Genomic DNA, 14,974 nt, shown 5'->3' with positions numbered 1-14,974 from the left:
TAGGTCCTCCTCATCCAGGGTATCAAACTTGTAGAACTTTGCAAAAGTGTTTGAACCTGACCAAGTAGCCGCTCGGCAAAGCTGTAATGCAAAGACCCCTCGGGCAGCCGCCCAAGAAGAGCCCACCTTCCTTGTGGAATGGGCTTTAACTGATTTTGGCAGCGGCAATCCAGCTGCAGAATGAGCCTGCTGAATCGTGTTACAGATCCAGCGAGCAATAGTTTGCTTTGAAGCAGGAGCACCCAGCTTGTTGGATGCATACAGGATAAACAACGACTCAGTTTTCCTGACTCTAGCCGTTCTGGCTACATAAACCTTCAAAGCCCTGACCACATCCAGTAACTCGGAATCCTCCAAGTCACGAGTAGCCACAGGCACCACAATAGGTTGGTTCATATGAAAAGATGACACCACTTTTGGCAGAAATTGTGGACGGGTCCGCAATTCTGCTCTATCCATATGGAAAACCAGATAGGGGCTTTTATGTGACAAAGCCGCTAATTCTGACACACGCCTAGCCGAAGCCAAGGCTAATAGCATGACCACCTTCCACGTGAGATATTTTAACTCCACCGTTTTAAGTGGTTCAAACCAGTGTGATTTCAGGAAACTCAACACCACGTTAAGATCCCAAGGTGCCACTGGAGGCACAAAAGGGGGCTGAATATGCAGCACTCCCTTTACAAAAGTCTGAACTTCAGGCAGAGAAGCCAGTTCTTTTTGAAAGAAAATGGACAGGGCCGAAATCTGGACCTTAATGGAACCCAATTTTAGGCCCAAAGTCACTCCCGACTGTAGGAAGTGAAGGAAACGGCCCAGCTGGAATTCCTCCGTAGGGGCATTCCTGGCCTCACACCAAGCAACATATTTTCGCCATATACGGTGATAATGTTGAGCCGTCACGTCCTTCCTAGCCTTTATCAGCGTAGAAATAACCTCATCCGGAATGCCTTTTTCTGCTAGGATCCGGCGTTCAACCGCCATGCCGTCAAACGCAGCCACAGTAAGTCTTGGAACAGACAGGGCCCCTATTGCAACAAGTCCTGTCTTAGAGGCAGAGGCCACGGGTCCTCTGTGAGCATTTCTTGCAGATCTGGATACCAAGTCCTTCTTGGCCAATCCGGAACAATGGGGGTAATTCCAAGTTGATGGCAACAGGAATTGTGGTAGCAGTTGGGCAAAACCATGTGCACTGCAGGGGAGGCAGATATAACATGTGCAGAGAGAGTTAGATTTGGGAGTGGTGAGTTCAATCTGCAATCTAATTTGCAGTGTAAAAATAAAGCAGTCAGTATTTACCCTGCACAGAAACAAAATAACCCAAATCTAAGTCTTTCTGCACATGTTATATCTGCCCCCCCCCCCTGCAGCCCCTGCAGTGCACATGGTTTTGCCCAACTGCTACCAAAGTTCCTGCTGCGATCAACTTGGAATTACCCCCAATGAGTATTGTTCTCACTCCTCTTTTTCTTATGATTCTCAGCACCTTGAGTATGAGAGGAAGAGGAGGAAATACATAGACCGACTGGAACACCCACGGTGTCCCCAGTGCGTCCACAGCTATCGCCTGAGGGTCTCTTGACCTGGCGCAATACCTCTGTAGCTTTTTGTTGAGGCGGGTTGCCATCATGTCTACCTGTGGCAGTTCCCACCGACTTGCAATCTGCGTGAAGACTTCTTGATGAAGTCCCCACTCTCCCGGGTGGAGGTCGTGCCTGCTGAGGAAGTCTGCTTCCCAGTTGTCCACTCCCGGAATGAACACTGCTGACAGTGCGCTTACATGATTCTCCGCCCAGCGAAGAATTCTGGTGGCTTCCACCATCGCCACCCTACTTCTTGTGCCGCCTTGGCGGTTTACATGAGCCACTGCGGTGATGTTGTCCGACTGAATCAGAACCGGTTGGTCGCGAAGCAGGGTCTCCGCTTGACGTAGGGCGTTGTATATGGCCCTTAGTTCCAGGATGTTGATGTGAAGGCAAGTCTCCTGACTTGACCACAGACCTTGGAAATTTTTTCCCTGTGTGACTGCCCCCCACCCTTGGAGGCTTGCATCCGTGGTCACCAGGACCCAGTCCTGAATGCCGAATCTGCAGCCCTCGAGAAGGTGAGCACTCTGCAGCCACCACAGGAGAGACACCCTGGCCCTGGGGGATAGGATGATTAACCGATGCATTTAAAAATGTGATCAGGACCATTTGTCCAGTAAATCCCATTGAAAGGTCCTCGCATGGAACCTGCCGAAGGGAATGGCCTCGTATGATGCCACCATCTTTCCCAGGACTCGCGTGCAGTGATGCACCGACACCTGTTTTGGTTTTAATAGGTTTCTGACCAGTGTCATGAGTTCTTGAGCCTTCTCCATTGGGAGATAAACCCTTTTCTGGTCTGTGTCCAGAATCATGCCCAGGAAAGGCAGACGAGTCGTAGGAATCAACTGCGACTTTGGAATATTTAGAATCCAGCCGTGTTGTCGTAACACTTCCAGAGAGCGTGCTACACTGATCAGCAGCTGCTCTTTTGACCTCGCTTTTATGAGGAGATCGTCCAAGTATGGGATAATTGTGACCCCTTGCTTCCGCAGGAGTACCATCATTTCCGCCATTACCTTGGTAAATATTCTCGGTGCCGTGGAGAGACCAAACGGCAACGTCTGAAATTGGTAATGACAATCCTGTATCACAAATCTGAGGTACGCCTGATGAGGTGGAAAAATGGGGACATGAAGGTATGCATCCTTTATGTCCAGAGACACCATAAAATCCCCCCCTTCCAGGCTTGCGATGACCGCTCTGAGCGATTCCATCTTGAACTTGAACCTTTTCAGGTATTTGTTCAGGGATTTTAAATTCAATATGGGTCTGACCGAACCGTCCGGTTTCGGTACTACAAACATGGTCGAATAATAACCCCTTCCTTGTTGAAGGAGGGGAACCTTGACCACCACCTGTTGAAGATACAATTTGTGAATTGCAGTTAACACTATTTCCCTCTCGAGGGGAGAAGCTGGCAGGGCCGATTTGAGGTATCGGTGAGGGGGCATCTCTTCAAATTCCAGCTTGTATCCCTGAGATACAATATCTATTGCCCAGGGATCCAACTGGGAGTGAACCCACTTGTGGCTGAAATTTCGGAGACGCGCCCCCACCGGGCCTAGCTCCGCCTGTGGAGCCCCAGCGTCATGCGGTGGATTTAGTGGAAGCCGGGGAGGACTTCTGTTCCTGGGAACTAGCTGCGTTGTGCAGCTTCTTTCCTCTGCCCCTGCCCCTGGCAAGAAAGGACGCACCTCGGACTTTCTTGCCTCTTTGTGATCGAAAGGACTGCATTTGGTAATACGGTGCTTTCTTAGGTTGTGTAGCTGTGGAGACCAGGTCCGAGAGACCCTTCCCAAACAATTCCTCACCCTTGTAAGGTAAAACCTCCATGTGCCTTTTTGAGTCGGCATCACCTGTCCATTGCCGCGTCCACAGGACCCTTCTGGCAGAAATCGACATAGCATTTATTCTAGAACCCAGTAGACTAATGTCTCTTTGAGCATCTCTCATATATAGGACAGCGTCTTTTATATGCCCCAGGGTCATTAATATAGTATCCTTGTCTAAGGTATCAAGATCCTCAGACAGGGTGTCTGTCCATGCTGCTACAGCACTACACACCCAGGCCGATGCGATCGCTGGCCTCGGTAAGGTACCTGAATGTGTATAAATGGACTTCAGGGAACCCTCTTGCTTTCTATCTGCAGCATCTTTTGAGGGTGGCCGTATCCTGTGACGGCAGGGCTACCCTCTTGGATAAGCGTGTTAAAGCTTTGTCCACCCTAGGGGAGGATTCCCAGCGTAGCCTGTCCGTTGGCGGGAAAGGATACGCCATAAGCATCCGTTTGGAAATCTGCAGTTTTTTATCTGGAGATGCCCAAGCCTTTTCACATAACTCATTTAGCTCGTGTGAAGGGGGAAAGGTCACCACCTGCCTTTTTTCCCCCTCTTGTCAGGGACTGGGGTTTCCTCTGTGATGTGCAACACATCCTTAATTGCTATAATCATATAACGGATGGATTTAGCCAATTTAGGCTGTAACTTTGCATCATCGTAATCGACACTGGAGTCAGAATCCCTGTCGGTATCTGTGTCAACAATTTGGGATAGTGGGCGCTTCTGAGACCCTGACGGCCTCTGCGACATAGGATCAGGCACGGGCTGAGACCCTGACTGTCCTAAGGCTTCAGCTTTATCCAACCTTTTATGCAAGGAATTAACATTATCATTTAAAACCTTCCACATATCCATCCAATCAGGTGTCGGCGCCGTCGGCGGAGACACCACATTCATTTGCTCCCGCTCTGTTTCCACATAGCCTTCCTCGTCAAACATGTCGACACAAGCGTACCGACACACCACACACACAGGGAATGCTCTTTTTGTAGACAGTTCCCCCACAAGGCCCTTTGGAGAGACAGAGAGAGAGTATGCCAGCACACACCCCAGCGCTATATAACCCAGGAATAACACAGTAACTTAATGTTAACCCAGTAGCCGCTGTTTATAATGATTTTTGCGCCTAATTATGTGCCCCCTTCTCTTTTTACCCTCTTCTACCGTGTATCTGCAGGGGAGAGCCTGGGGAGCTTCCTCTCAGCGGAGCTGTGGAGAAAAAATGGCGCTGGTTAGTGCTGAGGAAGAAGCCCCGCCCCCTCAGTGGCAGGCTTCTGTCCCGCTTCAATGTACAATTTTTGGCGGGGGCTCATACATATATACAGTGCCCAACTGTATATATGTGTACTTTTTGCCAAAGAGGTCCCAATTGCTGCCCAGGGCGCCCCTACCTGCGCACTGCACCCTTACAGTGACCGGAGTATGTGAGGTGTGTGTGGGAGCAATGGCGCACAGCTGCAGTGCTGTGTGCTACCTCAGTGAGGACTGGAGTCTTCTGCCGCCGATTTCGAAGTCTTCTTGCTTCTTATGCTCACGGCTTCTGTCTTCCGGCTCTGCGAGGGGGACAGCGGCGCGGCTCTGGGATCGGACGATGAGGGTGAGATCCTGTGTACGATCCCTCTGGAGCTAGTGGTGTCCAGTAGCCTAAGAAGCAGGACCTATCTTCAGAGAGTAGGGCTGCTTCTCTCCCCTCAGTCCCACGATGCAGGGAGTCTGTTGCCAGCAGAGCTCCCTGAAAATAAAAAACCTAACAAAATACTTTCTTACAGCAAGCTCAGGAGAGCTCACTGAACAGCACCCAGCTCGTCCGGGCACAGATTCAAACTGAGGTCTGGAGGAGGGACATAGAGGGAGGAGCCAGAGCACACCAGAATATAAATTCTTTCTTAAAGTGCCCATGTCTCCTGCAGAGCCCGTCTATTCCCCATGGTCCTTACGGAGTCCCCAGCATCCACTAGGACGTTAGAGAAAACGGTGGATTGTCTAAAAATAAGAATTTACTTACCGATAATTCTATTTCTCGTAGTCCGTAGTGGATGCTGGGGACTCCGTAAGGACCATGGGGAATAGCGGCTCCGCAGGAGACTGGGCACAAAAGTAAAGCTTTAGAACTACCTGGTGTGCACTGGCTCCTCCCCCTATGACCCTCCTCCAAGCCTCAGTTAGGATACTGTGCCCGGACGAGCGTACACAATAAGGAAGGATTTTGAATCCCGGGTAAGACTCATACCAGCCACACCAATCACACCATATAACTTGTGATCTAAACCCAGTTAACAGCATGATAACAGAGGAGCCTCTAGAAAAGATGGCTCACTACAGCAATAACCCGATTTTTTGGTAACAATAACTATGTACCAGTATTGCAGACAATCCGCACTTGGGATGGGCGCCCAGCATCCACTACGGACTACGAGAAATAGAATTATCGGTAAGTAAATTCTTATTTTCTCTAACGTCCTAAGTGGATGCTGGGGACTCCGTAAGGACCATGGGGATTATACCAAAGCTCCCAAACGGGCGGGAGAGTGCGGATGACTCTGCAGCACCAAATGAGAGAACTCCAGGTCCTCCTCAGCCAGGGTATCAAATTTGTAGAATTTTACAAACGTATTTGCTCCTGACCAAGTAGCTGCTCGGCAAAGTTGTAAAGCAGAGACCCCTCGGGCAGCCGCCCAAGATGAGCCCACCTTCCTTGTGGAATGGGCTTTTACAGATTTTGTCTGTGGCAGGCCTGCCACAGAATGTGCAAGCTGAATTGTACTACAAATCCAACGAGCAATAGTCTGCTTAGAAGCAGGAGCACCCAGCTTGTTGGGTGCATACAGAATAAACAACGAGTCAGATTTTCTGACTCCAGCCGTCCTGGAAACCTATATTTCCAGGGCTCTGACAACGTCTAGCAACTTGGAGTCCTCCAAGTCCCTAGTAGCCGCAGGCACCACAATAGGTTTATTCAGGTGAAACGCTGAAAACCACCTTAGGGAGAAACTGAGGACATGTCCTCAATTCCGCCCTGTCCGAATGGAAAATCAGATGAGGGCTTTTACAGGATAAAGCCGCCAATTCTGACACGCACCTGGCCCAGGCCAGGGCCAACAGCATGACCACTTTCTATGTGAGATATTTTAACTCCACATATTTAAGTGGTTCAACCCAATGTGACTTTTGGAACCCAAAAACTACATTTAGATCCCAAGGTGCCACTGGAGGCACAAAAGGAGGCTGTATATAAGGTACCCCTTTCACAAACGTCTGAACTTCAGGGACTGAAGCTAGTTCTTTTTGGAAGAAAATTGACAGGGCCGAAATTTGAACCTTAATGGACCCCCATTTCAGGCCCATAGACACTCCTGTTTGCAGGAAATGTAGGAATCGACCTAGTTGAAAAATTCCTCCGTCGGGGCCTTACTGGCCTCGCACCACGCAACATATTTTCGCCAAATGCGGTGATAATGTTTTGCGGTTATATCTTTCCTGGCTTTGATCAGGATAGGAATGACTTCATCCGGAATGCCTTTCTCCTTCAGGATCCGGCGTTCAACCGCCATGCCGTCAAACGCAGCCGCGGTAAGTCTTGGAACAGACAGGGTCCTTGCTGGAGCAGGTCCCTTCTTAGAGGTAGAGGCCACGGATCCTCCGTGAGCATCTCTTGAAGTTCCGGTTACCAAGTCCTTCTTGGCCAATCCGGAGCCACGAATATAGTGCTTACTCCTCTCCATCTTATAATTCTCAGTACCTTGGGTATGAGAGGCAGAGGAGGGAACACATACACTGACTGGTACACCCACTGTGTCACCAGAGCGTCCACAGCTATTGCCTGAGGGTCCCTTGACCTGGCGCAATACTTGTCGAGTTTTATAAACATGTGGAAGACTTCTGGGTGAAGTCCCTACTCTCCCGGGAGGAGGTCGTGTCTGCTGAGGAAGTCTGCTTCCCAGTTGTCCACTCCCGGAATGAATACTGCTGACAGTGCTATCACATGATTTTCCGCCCAGCGAAGAATCCTTGCAGCTTCTGCCATTGCCCCCCTGCTTCTTGTGTCACCCTGTCTGTTTACGTGGGTGACTGCCGTGATGTTGTCCGAATGGATCAACTCCGGGTGACCTTGAAGTAGAGGTCTTGCTGAGCTTAGAGCATTGTAAATGGCCCTTAGCTTCAGGATAATTATGTGAAGTGATGTCTCCAGGCTTGACCATAAGCTCTGGAAATTCCTTCCCTGTGTGACTGCTCCCCAGCCTCGCAGGCTGGCATTCGTGGTCACCAGGACCCAGTCCTGAATGTGCGGCCCTCTAGAAGATGAGCACTCTGCAACCACCACAGGAGAGACACCCTTGTGCTTGGTGACAGGGTTATCCGCTGATGCATCTGAAGATGCGACCCGGACCATTTGTCCAGCAGGTCCCACTGGAAAGTTCTCGCGTGGAATCTGCCGAATGGGATTGCTTCGTAGGAAGCCACCATTTTTCCCAGAACCATTTCATTGATGTACTGAGACTTGGCTCGGTTATAGGAGGTTCCCGACTAGCTCAGGTAACTCCCTGACTTTCTCCTCCGGGAGAAACACCTTTTTCTGGACTGTGTCCAGGATCATCCCTAGGAACAGAAGACGAGTCGTCGGAATCAGCTGCGATTTTGGAATATTGAGAATCCAATCGTGCTGCCGCCACACTACCTGAGATAGTGCTACACCGACCTCCAACTGTTCCCTGGATCTTACCCTTATCAGGGAATCGTCCAAGTAAGGGATAACTAAAATTCCCTTCCTTCGAAGGAGTATCATCATTTCGGCCATTACCTTGGTAAAGACCCGGGGTGCCGTGGACCATCCATACGGCAGCGTCTGAAACGGATAGTGACAGTTCTGTACCATAAACCTGAGGTACCCTTGGTGAGAAGGGTAAATTGGGACATGAAGGTAAGCATCCTTGATGTCCCGAGACATCATGTAGTCCCCTTCTTCCAGGTTCGCAATCACTGCTCTGAGTGACTCAATCTTGAATTTGAACCTCCGTATGTAAGTGTTCAAGATTTTAGATTTAGAATCGGTCTCACTGAGCCGTCCGGCTTCGGTACCACAACAGTGTGGAATAATACCCCGTTCCCTGTTGCAGGAGGGGTACCTTGATTATCACCTGCTGGGAATACAGCTTGTGAATGGCTTCCAAAACTGCCTCCCTGTCAGAAGGAGACATCGGTAAAGCCGACTTTAGGAAACGGCGAGGGGGAGACGTCTCGAATTCCAATTTGTACCCCTGAGATATCACCTGAAGGATCCAGGGGTCTACTTGCGAGTGAGCCCACTGCGCGCTGAAATTCATTGAGACGGGCCCCCACCGTGCCTGATTCTGCTTGTAAAGCCCCAGCGTCATACTGAGGGCTTGGCAGAGGCGGGAGAGGGCTTCTGTTCCTGGGAACTGGCTGATTTCTGCAGCCTTTTTCCTCTCCCTCTGTCACGGGGCAGAAATGAGGAACCTTTTGCCCGCTTGCCCACGAAAAGACTACGCCTGATAATACGGCGTCTTCTTATGTTGAGAGGCGACCTGGGGTACAAACGTGGATTTCCCAGCTGTTGCCGTGGCCACCAGGTCTGAAAGACCGACCCCAAATAACTCCTCCCCTTAATAAGGCAATACTTCCAAATGCCGTTTGGAATCCGCATCACCTGACCACTGTCGTGTCCATAACCCTCTACTGGCAGAAATGGACAACGCACTTAGACTTGATGCCAGTCGGCAAATATTCCGCTGTGCATCACGCATATATAGAAATGCATCTTTTAAATGCTCTATAGGCAATAATATACTGTCCCTATCTAGGGTATCAATATTTTCAGTCAGGGAATCCGACCACGCCAACCCAGCACTGCACATCCAGGCTGAGGCGATTGCTGGTCGCAGTATAACACCAGTATGTGTGTAAATACATTTTAGGATACCCTCCTGCTTTCTATCAGCAGGATCCTTAAGGGCGGCCATCTCAGGAGAGGGTAGAGCCCTTGTTCTTACAAGCGTGTGAGCGCTTTATCCACCCTAGGGGGTGTTTCCCAACGCACCCTAACCTCTGGCGGGAAAGGATATAATGCCAATAACATTTTAGAAATTATCAGTTGTTATCGGGGGAAACCCACGCATCATCACACACCTCATTTAATTTCTCAGATTCAGGAAAACTACAGGTAGTTTTTCCTCACCGAACATAATACCCCTTTTTGGTGGTACTCGTATTATCAGAAATGTGTAAAACATTTTTCATTGCCTCAATCATGTAACGTGTGGCCCTACTGGAAGTCACATTTTGTCTCTTCACCGTCGACACTGGAGTCAGTATCCGTGTCGGCGTCTATATCTGCCATCTGAGGTAACGGGCGCTTTAGAGCCCCTGACGGCCTATGAGACGTCTGGACAGGCACAAGCTGAGCAGCCGGCTGTCTCATGTCAACCACTGTCTTTTATATAGAGCTGACACTGTCACGTAATTCCTTCCAACAGTTCATCCACTCAGGTGTCGACCCCCTAGGGGGTGACATCACTATTACAGGCAATCTGCTCCGTCTCCACATCATTTTTCTCCTCATACATGTCGACACAAACGTACCGACACACAGCACACACACAGAGAATGCTCTGATAGAGGACAGGACCCCACTAGCCCTTTGGGGAGACAGAGGGAGAGTTTGCCAGCACACACCAGAGCGCTATATATATATATATATATATATATATATATATATATATATATATATATATATATATATATATATACACACACACAGGGATAACCTTATATAAGTGTTTTTCCCCTTATAGCTGCTGTATTTTTAATACTGCGCGTAATTAGTGCCCCCCTCTCTTTTTTAACCCTTTCTGTAGTGTAGTGACTGCAGGGGAGAGCCAGGGAGCTTCCCTCCAACGGAGCTGTGAGGGAAAATGGCGCCAGTGTGCTGAGGAGATAGGCTCCGCCCCCTTCTCGGCGGCCTTATCTCCCGTTTTTCTGTGTATTCTGGCAGGGGTTAAATTCATCCATATAGCCCAGGAGCTATATGTGATGCATTTTTTTGCCATCCAAGGTGTTCTTATTGCGTCTCAGGGCGCCCCCCCCCAGCGCCCTGCACCCTCAGTGACCGGAGTGTGAATGTGCTGAGAGCAATGGCGCACAGCTGCAGTGCTGTGCGCTACCTTGTTGAAGACAGGACGTCTTCTGCCGCCGATTTTCCGGACCTCTTCTGTCTTCTGGCTCTGTAAGGGGGCCGGCGGCGCGGCTCTGGGACCTATCCATGGCTGGGCCTGTGATCGGTCCCTCTGGAGCTAATGTCCAGTAGCCTAAGAAGCCCAATCCACTCTGCACGCAGGTGAGTTTGCTTCTTCTCCCCTTAGTCCCTCGATGCAGTGAGCCTGTTGCCAGCAGGTCTCACTGAACATAAAAAACCTAAAACTAAACTTTTCACTAAGCAGCTCAGGAGAGCCACCTAGTGTGCACCCTTCTCGTTCGGGCACAAAAATCTAACTTAGGCTTGGAGGAGGGTCATAGGGGGAGGAGCCAGTGCACACCAGGTAGTTCTAAAGCTTTACTTTTGTGCCCAGTCTCCTGCGGAGCCGCTATTCCCCATGGTCCTTACGGAGTCCCCAGCATCCACTTAGGACGTTAGAGAAACCAGATTAAACATCATGCAGGGGCTCTGAGCTCTTACTGGATGAAAGCACAGAATCTTCTAGTGTTGGATTTTCTGGCCCATGACTGCATCCAGGAGCTTGGTCATCCGCCGTATAGTCCAGGCCTGGTCACTTGCGACTTCGTGTTACCACAAATCAAGCGCAAGATGCGTGTGATCTGTTTTGAGTTACCAAAAGCTGCAGTGGAGACCGTCATCCAGCATGTAGAAGACATAAATGCTTAGGACTGGGCCAGCAGATGCACCAAGTGGTTTGAGCACATGCCATGCATAAACTCCTCTGGTTAATACTTTGAAAAAATGTAATGTTCATTTTGTTTATAAATGGAATACTTTTTGTGCATCCAGAAGCTTATTGCACACACCTTGTACAACTACACTGACCCATACAGCTAAAGATTTATCTTCCAATCTGGCTGGTTTGAACGGAAATCTGGTAATGGATCGGAGCAAATGACAGTTGACCATTTCAAATGGTCAACTGTCATTTACTCCTATCTATTATCAGATTTTCGTTCCAACCAGCCAGATTGGAAGATTAATCTTTAGGTGTATGGGCACTTAAGGGACTTCAATCATACCCATTAATTTAACGGGTGTGAAAAAAGGGTGGTAGAGTCGGGCTTTAACGCCAAGGGCTATTCAATTAGAGCCCCTCTTTCACACCCATAACTGTTTTCAGGCGTTAACACATCAAGTCCAGGATGAGCTTCCAGACCTATGTGTTAATGTTGATTTCACATATATACCCTGCAATTTTAACCCAGCAAGGATCCTCCCCAGTGTAACCAATCCACAACAGTAACAAAAAATATATATTTTTTTGGTTTCTATATGTTAATGTGTTGGCAGCACCGAGAAAACTGGCTAATTTTTTGGGGGATTAACTTTTGGATCTGCCCAACCAGAACCCACCCCACCCCACCCCTCTTCCTCCGTTAACTGCAGCCTGCGGACTGCATTCGGGACTAATTAAATAGTCCTGGAGATGATTTGGCCCGTGGTAAATTACCAGAGTCAACTGAAATGCCCCTTAGACAGGCTATTAAAAGCTCAAAACAGACCTTGCAGCATACTTGCCAACTTATTAATAAGTACCTTAAGGAAGGTGTGTATGGAGCATAGCACAATCATTGCATCAACATGGACGATCCCATCAATTCTTAATGTGACTTGTGTCATCAAACCCTTGGGAAGTGGGAAGCTTGTGTGTGGCTGCCCCAATGTCTCAGGAGTCTTGTATAGCACCCTGGAAATTAAAGCCTCCAGGACACTCTGGGAAATTTTGTATGTATTTTGTAGTTATACTGTACGATACAGTATAACTGAAATAAGGAGTGGCATAAGGTAAGTATGGCTCACATTATTGCCCGTATTTATCAATGAGTGATAAATTTCACTGTGAGTGATAAATTGCACCAAGAATCAGCTCCTAACTTCCATGTCACAGGCTGTGTTTGAAAAATGACAGTTAGGAGGCGATTGGCTGGTGCAATTTATCACCCTGGGCAGGATGTACTATCACTGATCGCGGGTCATCGCAATGATGCTAATTGCATATGTACTAACATATGCAATTAGTACCGCAAAGCGATGCCAGGGGTGTCCTGCGATCAGTGATGGTCCGCAGGACAGGGTTTGTGGCGGCTTCCATCACCTCCCAGCCCGGGAGGTGACGTGTGCCTGGAGTCCCCGTGCTCCTCCTTCTCCCCCATACAGTGGAAGGAGAAAAGGCTGTGCTGTGGGGGAGAGGAGGAGGGGGACCGGGTGGAGGGAGGTCGTAGTGAGCGGCGGGATGAAACCCTTAGGCATCTATAGGGTATCCCCCGGCGGTGGGGTCTTATTACATTTGAAAATGCGGTAAAACCTCATTTTACCGCATTTTTCCCTTAGTACATCCTGCCCTCACAGTGAAACTTATCACTCATTGATAATTGAGCCTATTAATATTTTAACAGGAGTGAGGGTGCACTACTGAAAATTCTGTATCTAACCTCTCAAGATCAAGAGATTTTTTTTTAGAGCTTTATGTTTGCAGAACCATGAATATAACAGTAGAGGCCGTTCGGTCCAGATCCCTTCTTACAACTTTTTCCCTTGGGTTCCACAGCAGGGGCTACTTACTGGTCCTACACTGTACATTGCTGGTTTTCAGGGGGAGAGTCACTAAAGAGTGGAGAGAGTGTATCAGCCAGTTCCTGCCATGTTACAGGCTGTGTTTGAAAAATTAGTTAGGAGCTGACTGGTTGGCACTATCTCTCTCCACTCTTTGATTAATCTGCTCCAGAAGAGCACACCAGAGATAACAGGTTATCAGGAAAGATACCGATACCAGTGACAGTATCAGGGGCAGCCTGTGACAGAGCCGCTTACACTAGCAGGAGCACACTGGGGGCATGTATGCATTGATTATTATTGCCCAGCACACGAGGTTACTCACTCCCGAAGCCCTTGGCCTGTGTGAGCAGCACATCCTCCACCTCCAGTATGGGCTCCGCGGGCCCCCTGTCTTCATGCTCCGCACTGTCGGCGTTCCTCTCCTCGCCCGCGTCCTGCTGGTTCTGCTCCTTATCCTCGGCAGCCTGTGTGTCCGAGCCCGGGTCCAGCCCCAGCCAGCTGCCCAGACCACGAAACATGACAGCGGTTGTGCCCAGTCTCTGCTCCCGTAAGCCGACACCGATGCTGCTCGCTCAGGGCCGGTGCCCGGGGATGTTGTTGTCTTCTTGTTCGATCGATCAAAACTTCCTGGTCTTTCGTGACAACAGACTGCCTGACAAATGGGATAAGCCGCAGCTATCACGTGGCACTGTCAGCAGCGGCAGCCTCTCACAACCACTGTCACCAGTCTTTGCCACGCCCATCATCTCGCTGGCAGACACGTGACATACGCGAGTTTGTTTACCGCACAGAGTGCGCGCGCGTCTGCCGAGGAGTCAAATGATAAGACACAACTGCTATAAGGGATCTTAAATCCTCCGTAATTTATGTCCAAGATGGGTTTACACCCCGGTACTAAAAAAAATAATAATAAAAAATACTGGCTCTACAGCTGACTTCTTTAATAGAATTTTAGAGGGGGTTATCTCTTGATGTCGCTACCACATCAGCAAACATTGGAATCCCAAAATCAGGACTTGATCCAGCAAACTGCACAAATTATAGTCCAATTTCTTTATGAAATCTACAGTACTGTAGATCTCAAAATGTATTCTAAACTCCTGCCTTAAGGCCCCACATACATCAGCAATCACAAATTCTTTTTTGCAGATTGAGATTTTTACCCAGATTTAAAAGATTCCCCAATTCACACCCATACATTACAGCTATTTTTCAGTTATCGGTAGATCATTTTCAGCAAATACAGATCTGACAATCTTAGAAGGCTCATTGGTTTACAAGACACAATCTGCAAATCTGTTGATTGTTACCATACACTAGAAATCAACCGCCCCAATTAATCTGTGAAATCCAACATGTTGGACAACCTGATTTAACAATCCCAATCACTTTTTGTTTGGAATTGGCAATCTGTGAACCCCATACATTGCAGATTTATTTACACAAATAGGCCAAATCAATTGCTGATGTATGTCAGGCCTTTAGGGGGATATTTAAGAAAGCTCGTAGTGAGAAAAAGTGGAGAAAGATAACATACCAACCAAAAAGCTCCTGTCATTTTTTAATGCAGTTTGTAAAATGACAGGAGCGGATTGGTTAGCACTTTGGGGGTTATTCAGGTTTGTTAGAAAACCAAAAAAACACACTAATGGGCAAAACATGTGCACTGCGGGGGGGCAGATATAACATGTGCAGAGAGAGTTAGATTTGGGTGGGGTGTGTTCAAACTGAAATCTAAATTGCAGTGTAAAAATAA

The 14,974-nt window shown here is 48.6% G+C and overlaps 1 protein-coding gene across 1 annotated transcript in view; it reads right to left on the bottom strand.

The window, feature by feature from the left end:
- The window catches only part of SYAP1 (synapse associated protein 1), a 52,305-nt gene extending 38,383 nt beyond the window's left edge, over window positions 1–13,922 (bottom strand). Inside the window, exon 1 of the mRNA XM_063953942.1 lies at window positions 13,541–13,922. Coding sequence (XP_063810012.1) covers window positions 13,541–13,736 — 196 coding nt within the window. The 5' untranslated portion in view covers window positions 13,737–13,922. The remainder of the gene's footprint in view (window positions 1–13,540) is intronic.
- Between the last annotated feature and the right edge of the window lie 1,052 nt (window positions 13,923–14,974).

The sequence above is a fragment of the Pseudophryne corroboree genome, chromosome 2 (genome assembly GCF_028390025.1).
Source record: "Pseudophryne corroboree isolate aPseCor3 chromosome 2, aPseCor3.hap2, whole genome shotgun sequence".
NCBI lineage: Eukaryota > Metazoa > Chordata > Amphibia > Anura > Myobatrachidae > Pseudophryne > Pseudophryne corroboree.
The sequence above is the reverse complement of the archived record's forward strand: the minus strand, read 5'-3'. Positions and strand labels throughout refer to the sequence as shown.